The sequence below is a fragment of the Callospermophilus lateralis genome, chromosome 18, assembly GCF_048772815.1.
Source record: "Callospermophilus lateralis isolate mCalLat2 chromosome 18, mCalLat2.hap1, whole genome shotgun sequence".
Classification (NCBI taxonomy): Eukaryota; Metazoa; Chordata; class Mammalia; order Rodentia; family Sciuridae; genus Callospermophilus; species Callospermophilus lateralis.
This window is the reverse complement of record NC_135322.1, coordinates 50645208-50672185: the sequence shown is the minus strand read 5'-3', so window position 1 is coordinate 50672185 and position 26978 is coordinate 50645208. Positions and strand designations below refer to the sequence as shown.

The 26978-nt window shown below is 43.4% G+C and overlaps 1 protein-coding gene across 3 annotated transcripts in view; it reads right to left on the bottom strand.

The window, feature by feature from the left end:
• The window catches only part of Cdh1 (cadherin 1), a 73856-nt gene that overhangs the window by 20721 nt on the left and 26157 nt on the right, over nt 1-26978 (bottom strand). For all 3 annotated transcript variants that reach the window (XM_077105763.1, XM_077105764.1, XM_077105765.1), the window contains exon 3: nt 4480-4706. In XM_077105763.1, coding sequence (XP_076961878.1) covers nt 4480-4706 — 227 coding nt within the window. The remainder of the gene's footprint in view (nt 1-4479; nt 4707-26978) is intronic.

Here is a 26978-nt window from a genome sequence, read left to right as displayed (position 1 = left end):
TGTTTTCAATTTCCTTTCTTTTATGTTTTTCCCAGGGATATAGTTCCCCAAAGTTGATCTGCCAAAACAAGTTTGGGGAATTGCCACTAAGAACTACTTTGTGATGAATATAAATCTCTTAATCTCACTGTGCTATATCTATAAAGTTTCCATTTGCTCTAACAGAAGCTGTTAGGATAAGTACCAAAAACACCCTTTGAGACTCATATTGAACAGTTTTCTTGTGCAATAAAGATAACTTTATGCACAATCAGGATAATAGGAGAATTGAAGGGGGGAGGAAAATATCTCCCAATTTGTTTTAAGTTTGCTAAACTGAACTCAGGGGTGCTTTACCACTGAGCTATATCCCAGTTCTTTCTATTTTTTATTTGGATACAGGGGCTCACTAAGTTGCTGAGGCTAACTTCTAACTTGCAATCCTCCTGCCTCAACCTTCTGAGTTGCTGGGATTGCCAGGTGTGTGCTGCCATGCCTAGATGTTGAAGTATTTTAGAATGACTAGTAAGTTTCCAATGGAAAATTCTACCTTCCTCCCTCCACAGAAGGGTACTCACTCATACTTCCTGATCACTGTTTGCCAACTTTGATTCAGCCAGATTTCCTGACTTTTTTTTTTTTTTTTAGATTCAAGATGTAAAAGATAAATGAGACACACCCAGGTACAGTCCCCAGGCACTTCCACAATCATGCATGCACAGAGCATACACCCCTCCTCTGTCCTGCCAATCCTTGCATTTGTCTCCCACAGAGGCAGGCCAACCAGGGCCAAAAGCAGGCTCTGGGTCTAGGCTGCTGAGCTTTGAATCCTCACTATGGCACCTCCTTGTTCAGGACAGATCAGTTGACTTCTCTGTATCTGTCTCCTAATATCCAAAATGGGGGCGATATCAGTACTTATATCATAGGTCACTGGAAGGATTAAATGAAATAATGGTACATGTAAAGTACTTAAAATAGCACCTGACACATACTAAGTGCTCAATAAATGACTGGCTAAAAAAAAACCCACTGAGTTATGGGATTTTGGGAATCCAACAGAAATGATGCAAGATACTGACCACTGACAGCATGCCCTAGGCTTTAAAATGATCATTGCTCACAGCCAAGGTACTGAGGAATGAATGCAAACCCATTTGCCAGACAGAAAAGGAATTCAGAGATCATGCCTTGCTGACATCAGGATTGCAGAATGCTTTCAGATGATGATAATAAATAGTGAGGAACCCTGTGCTGTCTACACATAGGATTAACGTTTTCATGTGTGAAATTAAAGGGAAAAGTGCGTCTTCTTCATACTGAACATGCAGGCTACCAAACTGCAAAAACCCACTTGAATTAAGTGAAAGAACTAGAAAATTAGATCTATTCTAATACAAAATTAAAATGAAGTAAGAGGGGTTGGGGGTGTCACTTGGGGGTAGAGCACTTTCCCAACATGCACAATGCCACAGGGTCAATCCCCAGTACTGGGGACAGGAGTCAGGTAAGATAGATGCCCCTTTTCTTAACACAGCACCACCTGGATCCACAGGGGTCCCTTAAACTAGAGACAAAACAAAGGGAAGGTCAAGACAATTATGGTAAGAGTTTGCTACTACCCCAATACCCATTCTCTCTTTCTTATTAAACACAAAGCAAAACCAAAAACTCTTTTTCTCTAGTATATATCTCAATTTGTACCCAGCAATATACCCACAGAAAAAAACTACATCTCTGTAAAAAGTTACACTTGTACCCAGATGTGGCCATGAGGCTAAGTTCCAGCTAATGTGATACATTTGAAGTACTGCTTCAGAATTCCACAAGGGTTGCTTAAAAGACAGATAACTTAAGAAATAATGCACTTTCGTGCTTCTCTTTCTCTTTTTTTTTTTTTTTTTAAAGAGAGAGAGAGGAGAGAGAGAGAGAGAATTTTTTAATATTTATTTTTTTTTAGTTATCGGCGGACACAACATATCTGTTTGTATGTGGTGCTGAGAATCGAACCCGGGCCGCACGCATGCCAGGCGAGCGCGCTACCACTTGAGCCACATCCCCAGCCCACTCTTTCTCTTTTCTTTCGAGAGTTGTCAGGGATGTGGTACTAGGGATTGAGATTGAACCTAGGGTCTTGCATATTTAGGCAAATACTCTACTACTGAGCTTATACCTCTAGTTCCTTTCTTCTTATTATCACATAGAATAAAGAATACTGTCAGGTGTAGTGGTGTAGCTACTCAGGAGGCTGAGACAGGAGGCTGACTAGAGCTACAGCAGCCATTTTTGGATCATGAGGTAACCGTGAGAATACAATCCATGTGCTGAGGGCAGCAAAGTGGAGAGGAGAGGAGAAACCTGGGTTCTTGATGACCGTAGAGTCTCTACACTAGGTACAGCTTACCTTTTTACTTCTTTAACTTAAAAGAGTGTTTGGGGGGGAAAAAACTGTAATTTGCAGTTTTATATATGTATACTTGAACTAACTCCTGATACAACAGCAGAAGAAGAAGAGGCAAAGTTGGCTGAGGTGAAGATGGAAAGTTAAAGAAGAACCAAGTTCAAGTTCAAAACTGTTTCGGTGGTGGTGAGACGCTTTCACAGGCAGCTGCCTAGCGAGAATTCATTGAGCTGAACTTATTCTTGTGAACGCCAGGCCAACTGGAGACTGAAGGCAGGAAGTCATGTTAACGTAGCTCTACTAATTTCCTCATTTTTCTGATGATTCCACTAGGGAGAAAAATTAACTCTATCAAGAAGACTATTAAAGTACCAAGAACCTCAAGAGTCCTCAGGGAGGAAAACAGGACATACTCTTAAAGGCTTTGGCACTTATGGTATAGTCCAACTTTCCAAGACAGTAAGCAGGATCCAACTAGAATGTTCCCCCAGAGACACATTTTGGTAGGAAACGTTGTGGGAGGAGTTTCAAAGCTAGGGAAGGCATCTGGCTTTTGATAACACCCTCCAGAAACATTCTTGCCAGGAACCTAGGCAGATGTACATCCTTCCATTCATGGCCAATCCCATCTATCTGGCCATTCGATACTTACAGGGCTCCTGATATACACCAGAGCTAATGGCCATGCACTGCAAATGAAATGGGGAAGGATCCTGGGCAAGTGACAGTTCAGTGGGGCATATGCTTTCTCTGGTTCCTCCAGAGAAACACCAAGAGCACACAAGAAACACCAAGAGCAAATGATCAGAGAATCCACCTCTCATTTACTCTGCCTCCGGGAGGAAAACAATAACAGTTAACAAGTGACAAGTACCTATTAGTCAGCCCTATATATCTGCAGGTTTATATCTATGGATTCAATCACTATGGATCAAAAGTTTAAAAAAAAAAAACAAAAAAACAGTCAGGTATGGTGTTGCCAGCCTAAAATCCAGCAACTTAGGAGGGATCACAAGTTCAAAACCAACTTCAACAATTTAGTAAGGCCCTAGCAACTTAGTGAGAACCTGTCTCAGAATAAAAAATAAAAAGGGCTGGGAATGTGGCTCAGTGGCAAAGCATCGGGGGTTCATTCACTCCCCAATATCTACCCTCCCCCTCACCCCCTCCAAAAAAAAAAAAAAAAAAAACCCACTGAGCATGGTGGCCTGTAATCTTAGCAACTCAGGAGGATGAGGCAGAAAAAGCTCAAGGTCCAGCTCAGCAACTTGGCAAAACCCTGTCTCAAAATAGCAGGTTGGGGGCAAGGGGGACATTAGAGATGTAGCTCCGTGGTAAGGCATCCCTGGGTAAAATTGCCAGTACCCTCTCCACCAAAATTGTGTTTGTATTGAACATGTACAGATTGTGTAAGAATAATTTGTATTGTATTTGGTATTATAAGTAATCTAGAGAAGATTTTAAAGAATACAGAGAATATGTGTAGGTTATATGCAAATACTATGCCATGTTATATAAGGGACTTGAGCAGCGAGGTGAGGGGGAGTTTTGGAACCAATTCCCCATGGATACCGATGCACATGCCTAGCATATTCTTCACATTTTACATGTATTTCATTTAGTCCTCCTTAACCTCATTTCACAAGTAAGAAAAATCAAGCGGAGACAGGTTAAGTGACTCCTCCAAGGTTACCTGGGTGACCAATGGCAGGCAGATTCAACCCTATACAGGGTCCATGCTTTTACCCACTCTTCTGTACTACCTGACCTCCATAACCTAATAACAAGCCCCCAAATTTAACAAGAGGTAGTTCAGTTTAACAAAAAGTCCTCTCAATTGGAGGTGATTTTGTAACCTTCTACCCCAAAGGACCCCTGGCAGTATCTGAAGGTATTTTTTTGGTTGTCAACACCAACAGAGGTGTGTCTGGCATCTAGGTATGGCCAGAAATGCTGTTCAAAATCCCATGGTGCACAGGACAGTGCCTCTCCCCCCAGAATTATCCAGCCCCAAATACCAACGGTGCCTCCTGGGCTGAGAAACCCGAATTCAAAAGCAGATCAAATGTGTGGGACTTCTAAGGTACACCTCTACGTACATGATGGTGGTGGCGCCGGTGACGGTGGTGCTCCACTGCCTTCAGCGTGACTTTGGTAGACAGCTTTCTGTAGGAGGAGTCCCAGGCATGGACCATAAAACTCGTCTCTGGTCTATGAAGCTGTAGAGGCCGTTTGACCGTGATCACACCGTCTGTGCCCACTTTGAATCGAGAGTCTTCAGAAAAGAAGGCTGACCTTGGTCGACCCGTGCATCCTTCAAAACTCACTGCAGGGCAGAAATCACAGTGATTAGGAAATTAGGATTAGGGCAGATTGAAGACAAGGGTGCTCCTTCTCCAAAAAGCAAACTGGATTCACCCACAAAAGCGCAACTCAGGCAAAACAGAAAAAAACCATCACCGGGTGACACAACAAAGCTGTCCCCAGAATCGATATTGTCATTCAATTCTTCATTCGCAATTACAGCACAACTGCTCACTGTGGTTTTTTTTTTTCTTCCTCATACTGTTTTGTCAAGTGAAAACAATATCTAATCTAGAAAGTAGCTTTTCTGTTTCAGTAATGATAACCAAAAAAGGGCCCCTTCTTTGTATGGCTTTTGCCAGTGTGAAAACCTATCACTAAAATGACTGAGATAGGATACCTACAGACTCCACAAGTTGGAGACCAAGGTACAGTGAGATGCTATGTATAGCCTCCATTTAAATGAATAGTATTCATTTCAACAAACAGTGGCAGACGCTAAGAGAGACAGTAAAGCATAATGGTTAAGAGTAGACTCCAAGCTAGGTACAGTGGCGTATTCCTGTAATCCCAGCAACTTGGAAGTCTGAGACAGGAGGATCACGAGTTCAAAGCCAGCCTCAGCAATTTAGTGAGGCCCTAAGCAACTCAGTGAGATCCTGTCTCTGATTAAAATACAAAAAGAGCTGGGGATGTGGCTCAGTGGTTAAGCACCCCTGGGTTTAATCCCCTGGTACCAAAAAAAAAAGTAGATTGATTCAAGAGATTGAGGCAGGAGGGTCATAAGTTCAAGGACAGCTGGGGCAACTTATTGAGACTCTCTCTCAAAATTAAGTAAAAAGGGCTCAGGATGTAGCTAAGTGGTAGAGTATTTGCCCAGCATGTGTGAGATCCTGAGTTCAATCTCTAGTATCACAAAAACAAACAAATAAAAGAAAGTAGACTCCATACCAAATTACCTGGGTTCAAGTCCCACCTCTGCCACTTACTAGCTCTGTGACCTTGAACAAGTTATTTAACCCCTTTGTGATTCAATCTACCCATCTGGTGGCATGAAAGCAACAATAGCAATTACAATTACGTAGTAGGGTTACTTGAAGACATATAGAATAGTGCCTGGCACATAACAAATATTAAAGTTTATTAAAAAAAATTTAAAGCAAGCATAGCTTTGACTAATCACTGACTTAGCTCCCAGTATTACAAAAAAAATTGATAATAGTGAATATTTATCGAGTGCTGATTATAAGCTTATGATATGAAGCAGAGAGCTAATTCCTACTTGCAATATGAGGCATAGAAGAGAAACTGGTCCTTGTCCAGAGGAGGTAATGAGAGTTTCACAGAAAAGGTCTTCATCCTGATCATAAAGGGTGTTAAGACAAATGCAAAAGACAAAGAAGGACTACTTGGATGGCAGAGGGCTATGATGAATGGCTTAGAGGAAAAACTACTTGAAGTTTTACATTTACTAAAGTACTAAAACTTTAAAAAGTATTATTCTCCAAAGATGGATAAACTGTGGTAAAAAAAATTCTACATGAAACATCAGAGTCCCAAAGAACTCATTCAACAGGTCTCCATCAAGCTATATGCCTGACACTGTCCTGGGCTCGCTCAAATTTTTTTTTTTTTCAGTTGTCGATGGACCTTTGTTTTATTCACTTACATGCGGTGCTGAGAATCAAATCCAGTACCTTGCACATGCTAGCAAGCACTCTGCCACTGAGCCACATTCCTAGTCCTGTCTTAGACTCTTAAGGACAAAACATGAGCAAGATAAATAAGGCACCTGCTGCCATTGGGGCTTATGCCATTGAGGAAGAAAGGACAACACAGAAACCAAAAAATTCAAGGATTGATAAGTGATAGATACAAAAGAACTGAAATAAAAGAGGGTGATAGAAGAGTGAAAGGGAGGGGATGAAGTTGGGGAAGATAATCTCTTACATCAGATGATAAATGCGGGTCTTTTTCATGCGGGTATGTAAGTGGAAACCTGAAGAGTCAGCCTTCCAACAAACCTAGCTCAAGATCAACAGCTTTCCAGACTGGGCAAGGGGCACACACTTGTGGTCCCAGCTAGTAGGGAAGTTGAGGTAGGTGGATCCTCTGAGCCTAGAAGTTCAAGGCCAGCCTAGGCACAGTGAGATATATAGCTAGCTAGACAGACAGACATAGATGCAAATATATACATACATATGAAATTTCTAATAAACAGATAAAATTTAAAAAGCAAAAGAAAAACAACAAAGAACCTTCTTAGGCAGAGGCAACAGTCGAACACAGTTCATCACAGGAAAACACAAAAGTTAGCCTGTTTTCCTCTCTTTCAAATAATCTTCCCTCCTCCATCCAATGACATTTCTATTTTATCCAAGCGTTGTTTTATACAAATTCCTGCTGTCAGGCCTACTTTACAAGGCTAGATACCTCTATGCTCAGGAGGTCAGAAAGCCCCAAAGCTGCCCAGGATTCCTGGGCTGCAGTTCCCATTTCTTCCACCAGGGGACACCCTTGCAACCATGTCTGAAGCCCTTGCTTCATTTTCCTGCTCTTGCCAGAGAAAATTAAGACCCTGGATGTTTGGGGGAGAGAAGAGCAATACTGTTATTATCCCCATTTTCAAAATGAAACCGAGGCTGAGAAGTTAAGAAATTACTGACATCTCATACTAGTAAACAGTTAGTTGTACTAACTGGAGCCACAACTGGGCCTTGAAGGAAACCAGAATATCACCCCAAAATATGCTTCTTTGACATGAATGCTGAGCCAAAGGCACTTAAGAGGAAACAATTTTAAAAAGGTCTTTCTGAACTGCCCTTCCTTACCCACAGCCAGTCATAAAAATTCCTGGGAGAAGGCTGACCTGGACCTGCAAGATAGCCCTTGTCAGCAGGGACTGGGAACTGATGTTGCAAGGATCTTTATATAAATAAGTTCATTGCCTTTTGGTAAGCTGAGGCAGGAGAATTGCAAGTTCAAAGCCAGCCTCAGGAATTTAGCAAGGCCCTAAGCTACATAGCAAGACCCTGTCTCAAAAAAAAAAAAAAAAAAAAAAAAGGTTAAACTTAAGAGTGTTGCCACTGGATTATAAATCCAGATTTTGCCATCTTTTAGCTGGGTGGCCGTAAGCAAATGGCTCAACTTCTCTGAGCATCAGTTTTTTTCTATTGTAACATGAAGGATACCACTGCTGGTGAGCCTATGCCTTAAGAATTTTGTGATGATGAACAAAATAGGACATTGCTGCAGAGCAGTGCAAGAGATGATAGTTTGTGTGCTTCTGGACAGACAAAACAGGAGTCTTTTCCAAATGCACAGAATAGCCATAAAATGACAATAGAAACAAGAGAAGAAACGCCAAGTCATTAAAGGATGGGAAGATACCCCCCTTTAAGTCTATAGTAGGAACTTCTTTTCAAATTATAAAAGCAAGATGCTTTTCAAAGAACCCTCACCTACCACCAGCGTAAGTAATGGCGCAACTAGGCTCTGTTTGGGGGCTTGTGTTGTAAGCAGGGAACAAGGGTTGCCCTGGATTCCTTTCTCTAGCTCGTCCAAATCTGGGCAGTGAAAGTTGAGACAAGCATGATTAGACTTGCCGAGGGTGGTGGCCTGAAAAAATGAAAATGGTTTTGCAAATAACTTGACGCAAGGCACTTAAGCTGCTGGGGCGTCTCATCTTAATGGTGGCTAAGCCTCACCCTTTGAGAAGTGACAGAGTAAGTGTGACAGGGAGCCCCAACCTGAATTTCCAAGCATTCATTAAGACTCATTATCTTTCTGTAAAACCGGATCCTCTGGGCTGACAAATTGCAAATTACAGGAAAGACAGGGGCTCTCCAGCTCTAGAAGGCCCTGGGAAGCTCCCCTGGCCAAGGCTGGGTGTGCTCAGCCTCTGTGCATTCCCAGCAGTAACAAGTGGGTGGCGAGGGCAAAATGGGAAGCCAGAGTGTCAGCACATGGGGACTGAGTATATTTGAATATTTCTATAATTATTTTTTATTTATTTATTTATTTTTAGTTCTCGGCAGACACAACAACTTTGTTTGTATGTGGTGCTGAGGATCAAACCCGGGCCGCACACATGCCAGGCGAGCGCGCTACCGTGTGAGCCACATCCCCAGCCCTATTTCTATAATTAAAAAATGAACAAAAAGCGAGACAGCAGGAAATGGAAGAGTCTTTAACCCAGTCTGAAGGCCTTTCCTCAACCTGTTATTTGGTCACATGGACTAGAAACCAAATCTGAGACTCCATTGGACATGTCTAAATGGGACATTCTTTCTGCCACAAAAACATCACCACACCACCACCATCACCATCAAAAAGTACCCACTCAGTCAACAGCTTCAACTGTTGCATTAAGAATTTAATTGTGTAAACATTAACTAACACACCCTGCTCTATTTTAAGCACTTTACAAATATTAGCTTATTTAATACTGGAATTCTATGAAGTCAGTATACTTGGTGTCCTCCTCTTCTTACAAATGGAGAAACAGGTGGCTGACAAGTGGCAAAGCTGGGATTTGAACCTCAGCAGTCTAAAATCCATGCTCCCTAGGTGTCAGTCCTTGCCCTGAGCTTGAGCTCTTTGTGTCTAATTTTTTGACTTATTCCTCACGGCATCATCAATACTACTTTCTTTTTCCTAAAATTTTTTTTTTTTAAAGAGAGAGTGAGAGAGGAGAGGGGGAGAGAGAGAGAGAGAGAGAGAGAGAGAGAGAGAGAGAGAGAATTTTAATATTTATTTTTTAGTTCTCGGCGGACACAACATCTTTGTTTGTATGTGGTGCTGAGAATCCAACCCGGGCCGCACGCATGCCAGGCAAGCGCGCTACCACATGAGCCACATCCCCAGCCCTTTTTCCTAAAATTATACAATGGTGAATGCAGGGGCTGAGCTGGTTCACCCCAAAGTGAGGGCTTTTCCCACTGTTCCTCCTGCAAAACGGGGGACTTATAACTGGGCACGAGGCGCACTCCTATAATCCCAGAGACTCAGGAGTTTGAGGCAGGAAGACGGCAAAGTTTCGGTCAGCCTTGGAAACTTAGCAAGACCCCGTCTTAAAATCAAACAAAAATGGGTAGGGGTGTACCTCAGTGGTAGAGAGGCCCTGGTTTTAATCCCCAGTACAAAGAAAACAAAAAGAGCAAAAGAGGGGGAAAAAGGGAAAAGATGGTCCAGAACAGTATGAAATTATACACTAGAAAGTTAAACTAGTAAGAATAGGCAGGCCCACATGCCTATAATCCGAGACACTCAGGAGCTAAGGCAGGAGGATCCCAAATTCAACTTAATGAGGCCCTAAGCAACTTAGAGAGATTGAAAAAAAAAAAAAAATTATATATATATATATATATATATATATATATATATATATAAAACAGGGGCTGGAAGATGTGGCTCAGGGGTTAAGGACCCCCCTGGGTTCAATCTCCAGTGTCCAAAAAAAAAAAAGGAAAAGAAAAAACTAGTAAGATAACTTTTTGAAAGTCTCTTTAACATGCTGAAACTCTCTCGTGATGATATTCATCCTACACTTTCTAGCATATTGGGCAGAAATAATAGCTTTAAACAGAAAACTCTGGAAGAGATGACTGAAGTTCAAATACAAATAAAACCCAAGTTCATGAAAGCATTGGGTCTGGGGCGGGCAGGCTTTGAGCACTCAGCAACATTCCTTCCTTGGAATTGCCAGCCTGAGACTGGAATGTGAGTGGGTAGATTTGAGACACTCTCAAAAGCCTCTATAGATTTCCTGAAGATGTTGGGATGTGAGGACAGGACCCTGCTAGCAAAGGCAGCTACCCAGAGCTGAGCTGTTGGGTACCAGTGGGGAGATGCAGTCTCTGAGAAGCGCAGTTGTGTCCATATCACACACAAAGGGGAACATCCATCATGGATCGTCTCCCTCTCATCAGAACCAAGGGCGCGGCGCTCAGCTTGACATCAAGGACCATTTGAACTTGAGCTCTCAGCTCAAGCTTATGTGTATAAGATCAAAGAAGCTTCTGAGGATCTTGAGGCCACACTGCCATTATGTACCCCCAAACCAAGGGCTTCAGTTTCTAATTTAAATCCTGAAGATGAAAAACAAGAGGTTTGATTTGATGAATGAAAGGACTCCCAAGGAGACAGCCTCATTTAGCGAAGTGGGAGTTTTTCCTGTTGGTGTCAGGGGCGCTGTTTCTAACTCCAGCCACAAAGCCATGAGTCCCCACAGATGCTTTTACAAAATTTCTCTCCATGTTGGCCATTTTCTTAGATGGCACTGGGTATTGCTGGCAGGGCTTCTTTGATGAATATCCACGAACTCAGTAAACATTACAGGTTGTTAAGTACCCGTCATCATCAGAAAATGTGACGTGATGTTTTAACAAATGGGAGGAGATGGATAAGTGGGCCTCCGGGTTTTCCCCATCTGAGCCATGTTGAAAAGGAGACTCAAGCTCCCCTGGGAAGACTGACCATTTCATCTCTAATGAGTCTCTATTTCTACATGTCTATGTGCTACTGAGAACCATGTCAATAATGACAATCTAAAATCCTTATTAGATTCAGCAATCCTGTGAAGGAGGGATTTGGCATCTCTTGTTTATAAATGAGGACACTGAGGCACAGAGAAGTGAATGAACATGGACAAGTCACACAGCTCTGAAGAGGCAAAGGCTGTGCTCAGGTACCACTGAACCCATCAAGACTTAACCACCAGACCAGCGTGTCTCTTAGCACTGACAACCGAGTTTAGACACTCGGCCAGTTAAATGAATACCTGGAGGTTGATGGGAATTAAGAAGAGAGTAACTAGAATGAGAGTAACAAGAGCAAAGCATCAGTACACATGCCCTCCCTCTCTCCCAGGAGCCTTGGAAATACGAAGCCTTGGAAATCCAGTTCAAGACCTCAGAAAAACAGAAGGATATTCAGACAGCCACATAAAGAAACTCCAGATTCAAGAATGTTTTGAATTATATCACCACTTTGCATGAGTTCCTCTACCCAGCCAGCCACAACCCCAGAGGCTTCTCTGTGGAAGAAGAATTGAAAGGATCCTTACACAAACATGACTCCCAACATGTGGCCCCAACACCTGTGGGCCACCTGCTTCCTGTGCACTTTGGTTTGGTGAAGGCAGAGGCACCCACAGTCCTTATTGACAGGTGGCTCCCTCAGGTTCCCAGGGACAGAAAACTTATTTGCAGGAAGCTTATCAGGTTGTTTCTCCTAATCTCCCCCTAATGCCTTTACCCAGAACAAATCCACAACTTCACCAATGGCCACCCTGAAATCAGATGTCAACAGTAAACACTGCCTGGGTAGGAAGCAGGAACAAATCTTTAAGAGATGAGGCTAGGTGAGGTAGCAAAAGCCTGTAATCCCAGCAAGTTGGGAGGCTGAGGCAGAAGGATTACAAGTTTGAGGCCAGCCTCAGCAACTTAGCAAGATCCTGTCTCAAAATTTTAAAAAAGGGCTGGGGATAGAATTCAGTGGTAAGGCACCCCTGGGTTTAATCCCTGGAGAGAGAGAGAAAGAGAAAGAGAGAGAGAGAGAGAGAGAGAGAGAGAGAAGCAGGCAGATGGGGCAAGTGGGCAGCAGCAGAAAGGTGACATGGAAAGAGGTTGATGATGTAAGATTTAAGATGAAGGAAAAACTAGTCCCAGCCCATTTGCCCTTTACTTCCAGAAAGGGAGTAAGCAAGGGAACAATCACCCTTTCTTCTCGACTGTTCCACTCCTATGTGGATCTCCCCTGTGTTGTAAGGTCACTAATGCTGCCTGGGTCATTGCCGCAGTGCCTTTGATGGCCATAAATTTCTTTCTCCACAGCAAATACCAAGGATGCTGATCAGAATCAGCCTGGTGAAAAAATGCTATAAATGTCATAAATGGCACTTCTGGCGTTGGTTCACAGCCAGTGCAAACATGTTAATATTTTACCTTTGTGTGAACGGAGGTCAAACCAACTCCAGTTCAAATCCCACCTTGGAAGCCACTGTTAGAGTAACCTCCAAGGATGGTCACTGGGTGTTTGGGGAGCTTACGCCACAAACAGGAGAGAACAAAAGAAGGGGCTGCCAGTGGGGGAGGGGCTACATTCCAGGGATGAAGAGCCTATAGAAAAGTAAATTAGTGTCAGGAAAGAAAAGCTTTAAAAATGTTAGCAGAGGGGGTTGGGGCTCAGCGGTAGCGCATTTGCCTAGCATGAGTGAGGCACTGGGTTTGATTCTCAGCACCTCATATTAAAAAAAAAAAACAAAACAAAACTGAAGTTCTATCAACAATTAAAAAATTAAAATAAAAAATGTTAGCAGATCATTCCCAGGGGTTCCCAGGGCTTTAGGTAGCAGCCCAGTGGGGAGTGGACAATTTAATAAAGGGTATCTAAAGAAGGCCTCCTGAAAGGTTCCTGGGAGTAGTGCTCTCTCTGCATGCAGAAGCCAGGGAGGGGGAGAGAGGGAGCCACATGGAGGATCAGAGGGAAGGGTTCCAAGGCCTACCTAGGAACCACATCCTACTATGAGTCCCCTGAGGCCAGGCCCTGTGTTGGTACTAAAGAGCCACCAAGGAACACAATAGATAATGCGACCTTCTTGAAGAATTGAAGTAATTAATGGGTTCCACACCTGTCTGTGGCCAGCACTGATTCCTGCTCCTTCAGTCCAAAAGGGCTGAGGGCCTCCTGGTGCCCTTTGTCCTTCTTGACAACAAGACCAGGAAAACTCAGTTCTGAATCATTTTCCTTCCCAGGCCTCTCCTGGGCAGCACAGAAACTAGCAGCAACCACTGATATTCCCAGTTTAATGGCAATCTTCCTGCCTCGACAGGGTTCCAGTGGTTCGGCTGGGTAAGCTGGGACTGCGTCTCAAGTCAAGACTGGGTACCAGGTTTCAATATTCCAAGAGGGGTGGGCACTGACTGGAAGAAATCTCGCCTGGATTCAAGAGGTGGGGGAAGAGAGGAGCACTCTCTGCCTCAAGGGGCTGGCAGCACCCGGACCTCCTGCAGCGGGATGCGGGGAGGGACTTCGTCCCTACCTGCCATAGAGGGAAACTCGTTTGGTCTCCTAAAAAAGAACAAGAACCCTCTGGCTTCCACGCCAAATTGGAGTTGTTTTATTGTCTGAGCTTCTGACTGCATGCTAAGTGCACAGACACCCCACCCTGCCTGCCTAAATAACAGAGGTGCTCACTGCTCATTCCCATGGGCTGCAACCCAGGAAACATTCCTGCGGCCAGCTTGGGCAACTCCAGGAACTGTTTGCTTATTGATTAGAAAGAAAAGGCGCCCTTCTCCCACACAGTACCTGCCCACTTTTCCTTTCTGGAGGGTTCCCCAGAGCCAGAGAGGGCCCCATATTCTGAATTCCAAAGCATCTGAGTCCCTACCCCCCAGTCCCCATTGACCAGAAGGGGCAGCTAACAGCCTGAGAGCTGGGCCACTGAGTCCTGGGCCCTACTGCGCTCGCTCTCCAGGTCTTTGATTCTCACAAAATAAGACCCACTGACCAAAATTTCTAACATCATCTCCATACAGGGTCTAAAATATACTGCACCTCTTCTGAGTCACTTTTGAAAAAAACACCTAGGCCTGGGTCCTGCCTCTGACTAAATCCAGATGTCCAGAGCTGGGGGAGCCCAGGTGGAGCACTTGCAGGAAACACAAACCCAGTGGCTTCCCTTCTGTTTTCCTTAGACTGTTGAGTCTTCATGTAACAGGAGAAAAAGAACCTCTCACCTCCTCAGTCATTTTATGTTCAGGGTGCCTTGTTATCTGTGTCTATTTTTTGCTTTTTTTTTTGTTTGTTTGTTTTGATTTTAATTTTAATAGCAAGATCTTATATATGTTAGAGGTGAAATGTTACAGAATACAGACGATACAGCAGCACTATTTACAATAGCAAAATGTTCATCAACTGAGGAATGGATAAATAAGACATGGTATATCCATACAGTAGAATATTATTTGGCATTGAAAAGAAATGAAGTAGCAATATATGCTACAACATGGACAACCCATTAAAACATCATGCTCAGAGGTCAGAGCTACAGACCACACATTGCATAGTTAGTTCCATTGACTGTATATGAAATGTCCAGAACATAAATCTATAGACAAGAGTGTTAGAGATTGCTCAGGGCTGGGAGAAGCCAGGGTGGGGGCTTTACTGGGGTACCCTTGGGGAGGAGCTTCTTTAGGGTTGGTGAAATGATTTAAAAATCAATGTAATGATGGCTGCAAATTCTCTGAACAATACTAAAACCACGAAATTCTGTATTTTGAATGAGTTTACTATATGACATGTGAATTGTATTTCAATAAAACTGTTACTGAGGACTGTGGTTGTGGCTCAGTGGCAGAGCGCTTGCCTCCCACGTGTGAGGCACTGGGTTCAATCCTCAGCACCATGTAAAGATAAATAAAATAAAGGTATAAAAAAAATACAACATTATTTAAAAAAAAAAAAAACTGTTACTGAACAAAAACAGAGGCCATGTGCCTGCAATCCCACAGGCTCGGCTGGTTGAGGGAGGAGAATTGTGAGTTCAAAGCCAGCCTCAGCAACTTTGCAAGGCCCTAGGTAACTCAGCGAGAACTTGACTCAAATAAGAAATTAAAGGGGCTAAGATGTGGCTCATTGGTTAAACACCCCTGGTACCAAGAAATAAAAATAAATAAACAAATAAAGAAAGACCTTCCTATCCAATTTTCTTTGTTCACCCATTTAAAAAAATATTAATCTGCAAGTTATAAAAATTAACCCATAAAGTTTTTAGGATGGATAAATTATGGTATAGCTGATAAAAATAGGAATAAATGCAACACCTTTTTAATTTTTTTTTTTTTTTAGTTTGTAGATGGACACAGCACCTTTGTTTTTATTTATTTGTTTTTATGTGATGCTGAGGATGGAACCCAGTGTCTCACATGTGCTAGGGAAGTGCTCCACCACTGGGCTACAACCCCAGCCCCGTAGAACCATCTTAATAGCGTTATTCTAACTGAAAGAACCAATTCACAAAAGGACTACATATTTCACTACTTGAAGATTCTAGAAAACTAGAGACACAAAGCACATCCATGGTGGCCTGGAGGGCAGGTAGGGGCTTGACTGTCAAGAGGCCCAAGAGAACTTGTGAGGTGACAGAAATCTGAAACTAGGTTGGGGTAAGGGCTGAACAGCTGTGCAGATCCTTAAAAATGATCTAATGTATACTTACCCTGGGTATAATTGTGTGGTATGTAAATTACATCTCAATGAACCAGAAAGAAATACAGTTATTAGGATTTCTTTTGAGGACCCCATGAGTCAAAGTCCCACGGTTCAAAACAGACACAATCTAAACAACCAATAATGCCAAGGCTATGAAAAAGAAGAGAGGGAAAAAAGAAACCATAAATAATTCTTAATGAGCAAGAATTATAAAAGTTAAAATAGGCTGCACGATGGCAATTATTATGTGTGGGCATCGTGAGTGCTATCCACTGACCCTCAGGCTGTGTGAAGCAAGTGGGATTTTTCTGATCCCCTGGACACTGAGGCCCAGAAAGGCTCAAGTCACTTGCTCACAGTCACACCTCCGAAGTGACATTCACACCTGGGACTAGCCCAACACCAAAGCTTCTGTTCTAACCACCAGACTAAACTGCCCTGCCTAGAGGAGGAAGGAACATTCTGGTGGGATGGGTAAAAGTCCAAGCTGGAGGTAGACAGCTAAAACCACACTTAGTCTCTCTGTAAAGAACATGCCTAGAGAGAGACATGCACCAATCCAGGGCCACATTTCCAAAGCCTAAGAACACAGAGATATGGCAATGCTAACTGTGAAAACACTGGAAAGTTGCCTGTGGAAATTAGAAAGTTGGAATTTGGAATCTTTGCCTTTTGTATTTGAGATGGATCTTGCTATGTTGCCCAGGCTGCTCAGAAACTCCTGGGCTCAAAGCGACCCTCCTGCCTCAGCCTCCTGAATCGCTGGGACTGCCGGAAATTTGAAATCTTTGAATCATTCCCATAATTCAAGAATGAGACCTGAAAACTTCCTCTACAAAGAACAAGCGTGAGGCCTGCACTATTCCCAAACATGGGTTGTTCTGGAAACGCTCAGACCCTCTGCCTCTGACCTTTGGAACAAAACTGTTCAAACAGCCCCAAAGACCGGCTGGAAGCCAAGAAGCAGAAGCGAGGCATTTCCCACAGTCTCCAGGTCACATGCACTTGCGTATGACTCCACGACAAGCACTCACTTGTCCAACACAGCCTACGAGAGCAGCTTTTTCTTTAATGGACCCTAGCATCATTTTTCATTGTGGCAACAAGTAAGCATTGATGGGAAAAGCAGCTGCTCCCAGAGGGCTTGCTCAGCCTACTCAGACTGCCCAATTCTTCTGAGAATTAAACCCAGCAACCAGCACCACACACCTCCAAGTACCAGGAAGAGAGAGAGAGAAAGCGAAATAGAATGGGGTGCTACTCTAAGAATACCAAATAGGAAAAAAATGAAAATAAGAAGAGAAAATGGCAAAGAGACAAGCCCAGACTTCCATATATGGGGGCTACAGCCACATGGCTAACTCTCGTCACACGAGGCCATGGAAGGTCGCTGCACAACTGTCCCAGCAGTGATTCTCAACCTTCTTACTTTCCTGGTAGCAACCCTTGCAAAAGACTCCAAGATACATTTATCTGGACTGTTCCTACTTTCCACTATAATTCATAATTGTAAATTGACACATATAAATGACATATATATAAAAGGTTATTCACTAAGGCGTTGTTTGTGGTAGATAAGCATGTGAGACAACCTAAGTATCCATCAATAGAAGATTAATGTGGAGGCCATATGTAAACTTACTATTTACTTTCTATTTGAGAGAATTTAGGGTAGAGGGTGTAGCTCAGTGTTCGTGTTTGCCTACCATGCAGGTCCTTGGGTTCAATCTCTAGCACTGAGGGAAAAAAAATTATTTTGGCCAAATACTCAGGAGGAGTTAGGAGATTCACATGCCAATTAGAAGACACCTCGTGTCAGGTATAGGGGCGTGTGCCTGTAATTCTAGCTATTTGGGAGGCTGAGGCAGGAGAATCACAGGTTGGAGGTCAGCCTCAGAAATTTAGTGAGACCTTGTCTCAAAATAAAAATATAAAAAGCTGGAGCTGATGGGGCTGGGGTTGTGGCTCAGCAGTAGAATGCTCGCCTAGCATGTGTGAGGTGCTGGATTTGATTCTCAGCATTACATAATAAGTAAATAAATAAAAAATAAAGGTATTATGGCCAACTACAACTAAAAAAATAAAATAAAGTTTTAAAAAAAAAAAGCTGGAGATTTAGCTCAGTGATAAAGCGCCCCTGGGTTCAATCCTCAGCACCGCACACAAAGGGTTCCCTCGGGGGATTGAGAAACCTCTGAGAATCTCAGCAACACAGGATGCAGGAGCCCATGGGTGGTGAGCGGAGGGTGTCTATGTGGGCAGTGGGAAAGAGGGAGGATGACCCACACATGAGCGGAAAAGGAAGGGGCACAGAAGGCAAGATGCTGGTCAGCTGGTCTAGCGGGAGGCAGCATGCTAAATGCCAAATCAGGTGACCAGATTCTCCCTGCAGTACATCAGGGTCCCTTGCGTTCTTTCTGGGAAAAGCCTTCTTGCAGGGGCTGAGCTGTACCCACACAGATATGGTATTCAAAGACCTTAGATGTCATGTCAAGTTTTTTAGAGATCATTCTGACCATGTTTATATATTTTACACATGTGGATCCTTTCTTCCAACAAAGCCTGTTTCTAGAATGGACTTTAGAATGGATTTTTATGGATTCAGATAAACAAGGAGTCTGTACAGGCTTAGTCAGTAGAAAGGTAAAACACAGCATTCAGAGGATTCAACAAGTGATGGCCTCTATTCCAGAGACAAGGATGCAGAAATTAAAATGCAGGTGATTGTTTTAAAAGAATCAAGTAACTGGATACTGTGGGGCACACCTATAATCCCACCTACTCAGGAGACTAAGGAAGGAGTGGGAATTGCCAGCCTCAGCAATTTAGTGAAATCCTGTCTTAAAACAAAATTTTAAAAAGTGGGTCTGGGGATGCAGCTCAGTGGTAAAGCACTTGCTTGCCTGGTACACATGAGGACCTGGGTTTGACCCCTGGGCATTGCAAAATAAATAAATTTAATTAAATGATTTAAAAATAGTTTTAAAAGAAACAGTAAAATGGGATATTAAAATGGCTTCCAATCTCTGCAGAAGGATACATGGGTGACTCTGCTCATCTCAAGAGACAAGCTGCTGATACAAGGGATTAAAGAGGGGAGGGACACTTTTATGTACTTTTGAATCATTTAAACTGGTTTGTGTTTATCTTCTTATCTTTACATGACATCTTTCTTTCCTTTAATAAGAGAGTTGAGCTAAAGGAAGGACTGGGGTAGTTGATGTAACTTCAGTGAGCAACCAACCCAGGTGCTGTGGCTTCCAAAACCCAAAATGCTGACTTCAGTTGCATTATCAGAATCAAGACACTCAAGACATAGGAGTCTGTGGGTTCTGTTCTGTCTGATTCTATTTGTGGTTTGATAAGAACATTCTCAGGGTTGCAACATTCTCAGGGTTGCAATCTAATGATCTAAATGATGGAGATTGTTTCTCTTCCCAAGTGTCACACTTTAAGAGGGACATTGACCCCTGGATCTAGCCCAGGGGCAAAGGGGCAAGGATGATAAGTAGTCCTAATGTAGAGGGAGGGACAGAGAAGGAGATGAAAAGGGATCTTTGTTTTTAGGATTTATAAATCTGTCACAATGGTACCAGAGGGCAAGTGAAGAGCAATGGAGAATAGAAAAGAGCAAGCAAGACAATCCAAGAAGAGGGCTGGGGTTGTGGCTCAGCAGTGGAGTACTTGCCTAGCACAGGCAAGGCCCTGGGTTCGATCCTCAGCATCACATAAAAATAAATAAATAAAATAAAGATATTGTGTCCATCTACAACTATAAAATAAATATTTAAAAAAAGACAATCCAAGAAGAGAAGGAAATTTCTTGTGCTAAGAGCTGATCTCGAACAAAACTGAACTGCCAGCCTGCTGCAGGCTCCTCTCTCCAAGTATCAGCATGGGTGGCTGCTCCAGGTGCTGCCTCTGCATGACACTGATAGCTGGGGTAAAAGCTTGGAGTCTAGATAGGTCTGCACTTTAATTTGAACTATGCCTCTAACTAGTTGTGAGCCTTCAAGAAAATTCATTAGCCCTGGAGTCTCAGTATCCTCCTTCTAAAATAGAGAGAATGGTCCCTATCCATCACAGAACCCAAGGGAAAATGGGGTGAGTCCTCTACATGTTGTTGCTGCCATCACTACATTATAAATGGTATTTGCCGAACTGGAAACTTCTGCAGCTGCTTCCAAGGCCACTCTGCAGGACAGGCAGGGCCCAGGTGGCTGTGGAGACTTGGCAGGACAACGACTGCAGTGCCTTCTGGGAAGGCTAGAATATCAGCAGTGCCTCTCTCTGGCCTCAGCCCACACCCCCAGGATTGGCCACTCCTGTTTGCGGGCGTGGTGGCCCTTGCCTGTGGGGAGTGCCGCAAAGTCAGAGGAAACTCCAAACTTGGGAAAGTCAATCCTTCCCCACCCCTTCTCATCAAAGTTTTGGTACCAAAGGGAAGAGTGTCTGCCCACACCAACCATTCCTCCCTTCTCAGGCCACCTGGAAACATCTCTCTGGCCATAAAAGGAAGTTTCCCAGTTGCTCTTCTGCTTTGTCTGACCCACTCCTTGAGGGCTTAGCAGCAAGAACTTCAGAGTTGGGCCAGGGTTTAGTTAGATCTGTAAGTGGATGTCAAAGAAGGCATGAGTGCCCTGGTATGGTGGGAAAGGATGTGGGTGCCCCTGGGAAACTCCACAGCCTTTGACAGTTTTCTAAAGGGGTCTCAGATCCCAAAAAGAGAAATCTCTGGGTTAGAGACAAATTTAGGGGTTAAAATGAATGTTGATGGTGGGAGAATGAAGGGGACTCAACTGTGACCACCATATCGGTTGCCCCCGGCCTTCAACTCCAACCCTCTGAGCATCTGCAGAAAAAGAACTCCAAACCTCCTGGAAGCATGCCCAGAGAGCATGAATAATAACACAAGTGACTAGTCGGGGCAAGGTAGTCAAAATGGAGGATTAGAGAAGAACATGGAGAAAGTCAAGCATCCAAGTTCTCTCCCCACAGACCCAATTCATATATATATATCTATCTATCTCTGTCTCTCTGTCTCTCTCTGGTGGTGCTAGTGATTGAACTCAGAATTTGGTGCTGCCAAGCTTGGTGGCACACACCTGTAATCCCAGTGGCTTGGGAGGCTCAGGTAGGAGGATCACAAATTCAAAGCCAGCTTCAGCAACTTAGTAAGGCCCTAAGAAACTCAGAGAGACCCTGTCTCAAAATAAAAAATAAAAATGACTAGGGATGTGGCTCAGCGGTTAAGCGCCCCTGGGTTCAACCCCCAGTACCAAAAAACAAAAACAAAAAAACTTAGTACAAGCTGTACCACTGAGCTCCACCCCCAGCCTCGACCTACTTCATCTCTTGGCACCTGGACTATGGCAGTAGCCTCCTCACAGCATTCCCAACTCTGGCTCAGGTGCTCCAGACTCCTCTGCACAGCCCCTGTGAGTAATTGAGGTGCCTTACTCTATTTAGAGCTCTCAGAGACCCATTCCCCACTTCCTTTCTCTCAGAATGAAAGCTCGACTCCTACAATCAGGTCGCAGCTGACCTGGGCACCCATTCCCCTCACTCCAATTCACTCTGCTCTGGCCAGGACCCTGGCTATGCCTGCTCCAGTTTGCATTTGTTTCACCCTCTGCCTGGAATATTCTTCCTCAGATGACTGTGTGGCTCCCACCTCCCTTCTACTGAGTCTTTGCTGAAATGCTCCTTGTTCTAGGGTCACCTTCAGGCAGCTCCTGATCACTGGATTTTAAATGGCAGCCCAGTGCCTCCAGCACTCCCTCGTCTAACCACCTTATTATATATTTACAACTCATGGATCTTGGGGTCAGCCCAACGGAAGAGGGGCAGGAATGCTCATGAGCTAGGAGTGCTCATTATGACTGTCCAAGTCTTCCTGAGCTGGCCAGGACTGTGCCTCAGCTTAATGGTCAACTCTAAGAGCTCAATTGTTAACCCCGTGAAAAGCACCATGCAGAAGCTCGTTCATCTTCACTCCCCTGAAAGTGGTGGGTCCTGTATTATCCCCACTTTGCAGATGAATAAACCAAGAAGAGGTGGAGTGATTTGCCCAGGGGCTCACAGAAGCCAACCAGACAGAGACAGTTTCCAACATCAGGCACTATAACTCCACCTTATCCTGGCCCTATAATTGGTTCTATGTGCCTCCCCCTGCTTCTCTCTCCCTTTTCACTCCCTTCACAAAATCGCCCAATGGGGGTGGCAGGTTCCAGGTAGGGGTGGTTTATTCCTGAGACAAGCCACGGTGGCATCTCATTAAACCTGGCACTGCAGGTAGAAGGCCAAAGAGCAGATAGGCCAGACAGTGCTGATAAGCCATTCCTACACCCATGGAGACTTTGGGGACTTTGACAACACAGCTTCAAGAGCTGTAAATAAGTTGGCTCAATACCTTGACTTGTCCGCCTCGTCAAACCTGAAAGGCCACGTGGCCATTCCCAAAGTCTTAATTTGCTTAAATAAGAGTGAAACCTTTGGGTGTAATTTCCAGAGAAAGTTCTGTCTTCTGACGTGACAAGCCATGCCAGAAAAGTCAGGAAGACAAAAACCTTTCTCTCCAGGTCGATCAATTCCATGGGAAAACCACGCATTAACGAAACCTGGGACAATGGGACAAATGCTTGCCATGGACGCCAGCTTTAAATACCTTCTCCTCTCAGTTATAATGCGCCGCTTCTGCTGACTGGGCAGGACTTCAGGCCAGGCAGGCTACAGCTTTCTCTTTTAAACACCCTCTTAAGCCATTAGCTTAGGCCCCTCTGGAAAGCCTGCCTGCCTGCCTTTTGATTACATAATACATCAAACTTATCTGGGGTGCCCTTTTCCTTGGGCAGTTGGGTAGTTTCGGTTTCCCAGAATGCTTTCTGCTTATGAGAAGGCTACAAAACAAGGCCCTACACAGGGCTCAGGGCCAGGCAGAATCACTGGACATTAGAGACTGTTTACTTTTTTACTTTAGCTCAGAACAGTAGCTGTACTAATCTGATCCAGACCTGTTTTGCTAATGATCTTATTCCCCACCTTGGTATTTTCTAAAAGTCAAGATATAATTAACATAACACAAAATTTGCTCACTTAAAGCATCAGTGGTGTCTAGTATATTCTCCATGATGCACAACCATCCCCAGTAACTTCTAATTCCAGAACATTTCCATCACCCTAAAAAAAGATTCTACCTATTAGCACCCCTCTCAGTTCCCCTCATCCTCCATCCCCTGGTAACCCCTAATCTGCTTTCTATCTCTCTAGATTTGCCCTTTCTGGTTATTTCATATATAAATGGTGCCTGATTTGCAGTGGTTCACGTTTTCTAACTCAATGATGGTTTGAAACTGATACATGTTCAATAGAAACCAAAAATCAAATTTTTAGTTTTGACTATTTTGTTGGAGCTTTGATCTTTTTCCAGGCAGTGTGCAGCACAATACACTACAATTTATTGCTAAGCTACGATGTTCAGCAAGTTAGGTACATGAAGTGCATTTTTGATTTATCAGGACCCAATCCCATCACAAGTTGAGGAGCAAATGTAAGTGAAATCGTGCAATGTGGTCTTGTGTCAGGCTTCTTGACATACCATAATGTTTTCAAATTCATCCATGTTACATTATAATGCTTCATGCCTTTTTATGGATGAATATGATTCTATGGCAATATACCACCTTTTGTTTATTCATTTATCAACTGCTGAACATTTGGGTATTTAAGCCTGTCTGAATAACGCTGTTTTGAACATTCATGTACACATTGTTGTCTAGACATATACCCTCAATTATCCTGGGCATATTCTTAGGAGTGCAATTGCTGGGTCATATGTAATTCTATGCTAAGGGGCTGCAAGACTCTCTTCTCCAGCGGCCACACAATTTTACACTCCTAGTAGCAGTATGCAAGTGAGAGAGCGTGCAGGTTCCTCCACATCCTTACCAACAGTTACTTTCTGTTATGTTCTGTTTCCTAGTGAGTGACAGTGTCATTGCGGCTTTGGTAATGGTCTTTAAAGGAAACACATTAACTTCCCTAGAATTCTAGACACCTTGTGAGCACTGCTTTGAATGCTGAGGCCTTTGGTGGTGGTAGTGACAGTGATGATGAGAGCAGTGAACACTTTCTAAAGGACACTCTGTGACAGGCTCAATAAATTAGTTCTCTGATCTTGACAGTCAGTGACTGCCAAGTGTGGCAGCATATGCCTGTAATCCCAGAGATTCAGGAGGCTGAGGCAGGAGGATTCCAAGTTCCAGGCTGGCCTGGGCACTTAGCAAGGCGCTAGTTCAAAATAAAATTATTTTAAAAGGATTGGAGATGTGGCTCAATGGTTAAGCACCCATGGGTTCAATACACAGTACAGGGGGTGGGGGGGAGTCAATGTGAAGAATTCTCATTCTTTAAAAGCGATATATAAAATGCATTTTACTATGTAAAAAATGTTAAAGTGCAGTTTCGAATCTGAATGATTCAAATTCACACCTGTCTGATCATGTCCAATGGCCAACACTGTACTCCTACCGTGCCCCAGGCACCCTGCTGAGCACCTTGACTGTTCATGTTCTGCAAACAGTGATTGCTATTATTAACATTACTTTAAAAAGCCACAGAGGATAGTGTGCACCTGTCATCCCAGTACTCAGGAGGCTGAGGGAGGAGAATCGCTTGAGCCCTGGGAGTTCAAGACCAGCCTGGGCAACACAGCAAGTCCCCTTCTCTGAATGAATGAATGAATGAATAAGTAAATAAATAAGTAAAAGTGGCTGGGTATAGCGTAAGTGCTTAACATGAGCAAGGCCAAGGCTGATCCCCAGCACTGACGGGAAAAACTAAAAAGTACATGAACTATGATTGTTACCTACATGAAAAGAAATCTAAAATAACTATATTTGGTGTTTGTTTTGTTTTGTTTTAATAACTGCCTCTCCTAAGTTTCCCCTTTTGAGGGGAGACTCTGTGGAAGATGGAGCTCTGGAAAATTCTCCTGCCTGGACTTATACCATCTTGATCCTGATATCTAATTTTAGGGGCTGTTAAATCATAACCTTTTGTTCCTTGTGAAAGCAATATGCTGACACCCTCAGGTTTGCTTTCCTTAGACGCTTCAGATCTGGAAATGCCAGCTTTGCTTTATTACAGGGGAGGGGAAATAAAATAAGCCTTTTTAAATTACAAACTTAAATTCCATGTATGGTTGGTGTGCATGGATACAGCTTACATGAAATTCATGTGCTTATAAAGACAAACAGAAACTTCTGACTGCTCCCAAAATACAACAGAGCATCCAGTTTCTCCCTGAAGTGGGAGAACAAAATGGGGCACGGCTCATCAAAGTCAAGAACACCCCCTTCTCTCTCTGCATTTCCTACTGTGCACACCAGTGGCTTCCACAGGAGGCAATGTTTGAAATGGCTTGTGTGTTAGATTCTACGCTAAATAAAAGACATTCTTGGGATAGTTGAGGATATTTGAATATGGAGTCAATGTCAGATGATACTGGAGATTTTTCTACGTGTGATATTTTTCACGGTTCAGACAGTATGTCCTCACTCTTAGGAGATGTGGGTGGTGAGACATGTGAGACACTTTTTTCCCCTAAATATGAACTTAATTTTCTTAATGGACATAAAAATTGTACTTATTGACAGGGCACTAAGGTTTCAGCATTTGCTTACATTGCATAATGTTTGATGTTCGATTAGCATATCTATCCCCTCAAACATTTATCGTTATTTTGTGGTAAAGCATCTGATATCTTTTTCTGTAGCTTTTTTCTAAATACACAGTATAGGATCATTATCTCTGGCGACCCTACTGTGCAGTGGAACACAGAACTTATTTCTCCTATGCAATCAGCCAAAACTAACCAAACTAACCAGCCAATCATATATGTACATATATATGGTACTGGGGATTGCGTTCTATCACTGAGCCATATCCCGTCCTTTTTGAGTTTTTAAGACAGGGACTCGCTAAGTTGCTCAGGACCTCACTCAGTTGCTGAGGCTGGCCTTGAGTTTGCGCTACTGCTTCTGGCTCCACTATTTAAATTTATTGAGGACATGATCAGGACTGACATCTACCTAGAATGCCTGTGATCAGTCTTCTGCCCTCTGGGAACAAGCATTGTACTCTCCATTCCTTCTAGGAGCGCAGCATACTGTCAAGTGGTTCATCACATACAGATGAAGCAATAAGAAAGACAGCATGCACTGTAAAGTGAGGTTGTCTATTGTATTTCTAAACTATTTTTTTTGTGTGTGTGTGGATTGCTGGGATTGAACCCAACTGAGCTATATATCCCCAAGTCCTCTATGTATTTTTTAAAGTTTTCCCTAATTAGGAGCTGGGGTTGTGGCTCAGCGGTAGTGCACTTGCCTGTCATGTGTGAGACACTGGGATCAATTCTCAGCACTGCATATAAATAAATGAATAAAATAAAGGCTCATCAACGTCCAAAGAAAAAGGTTTTCCTAATTAAAAGTTTTGGGAATGGGGAAAAATTCCAGGAAAAAGAAAAAAACCACAACCACATATGTATATATGTATGGTACTGGGGATTGCATTCTATCACTGAGCCACATCCCTGACCTTTTTTTTAGTTGTTGATAGACCTTTATTTATTTATTTTTAATTTATATGTGGTGCTGAGAATCGAACCCAGTGCCTCACACATGCCAGGCAAGTGTGCTAACACTGAGCCATAGTCCCAGGCCCATCCCCGCTCTTTTTGTGTTTTATTTTGAGACAGGGTCTTGCTCAGTTGCTGAGCCTGGCCTTGAGTTTGCACTACCACTTCCTGCTCCAACTGTTTGTTTATTGAGGACATGATCGGGACTGACATCCACCTAGCATGTACTGACACAGCTGCACCAATGGCTGAAAATAGAAGATGTCACTGGTTGCTTGCTTGGTGAGCAGCCTCTACTCTGAGTCTCCGGGGGTCCCTCTCCCATGCCAACACTATCCCCTAGCTACTGCCCAGGACCTCAGCACTTTGCCTACAAGAGGTCCATGCTATTCTGGTCATTGTAAAAAATTTGTAATATCACTCAAACGTTCTTAA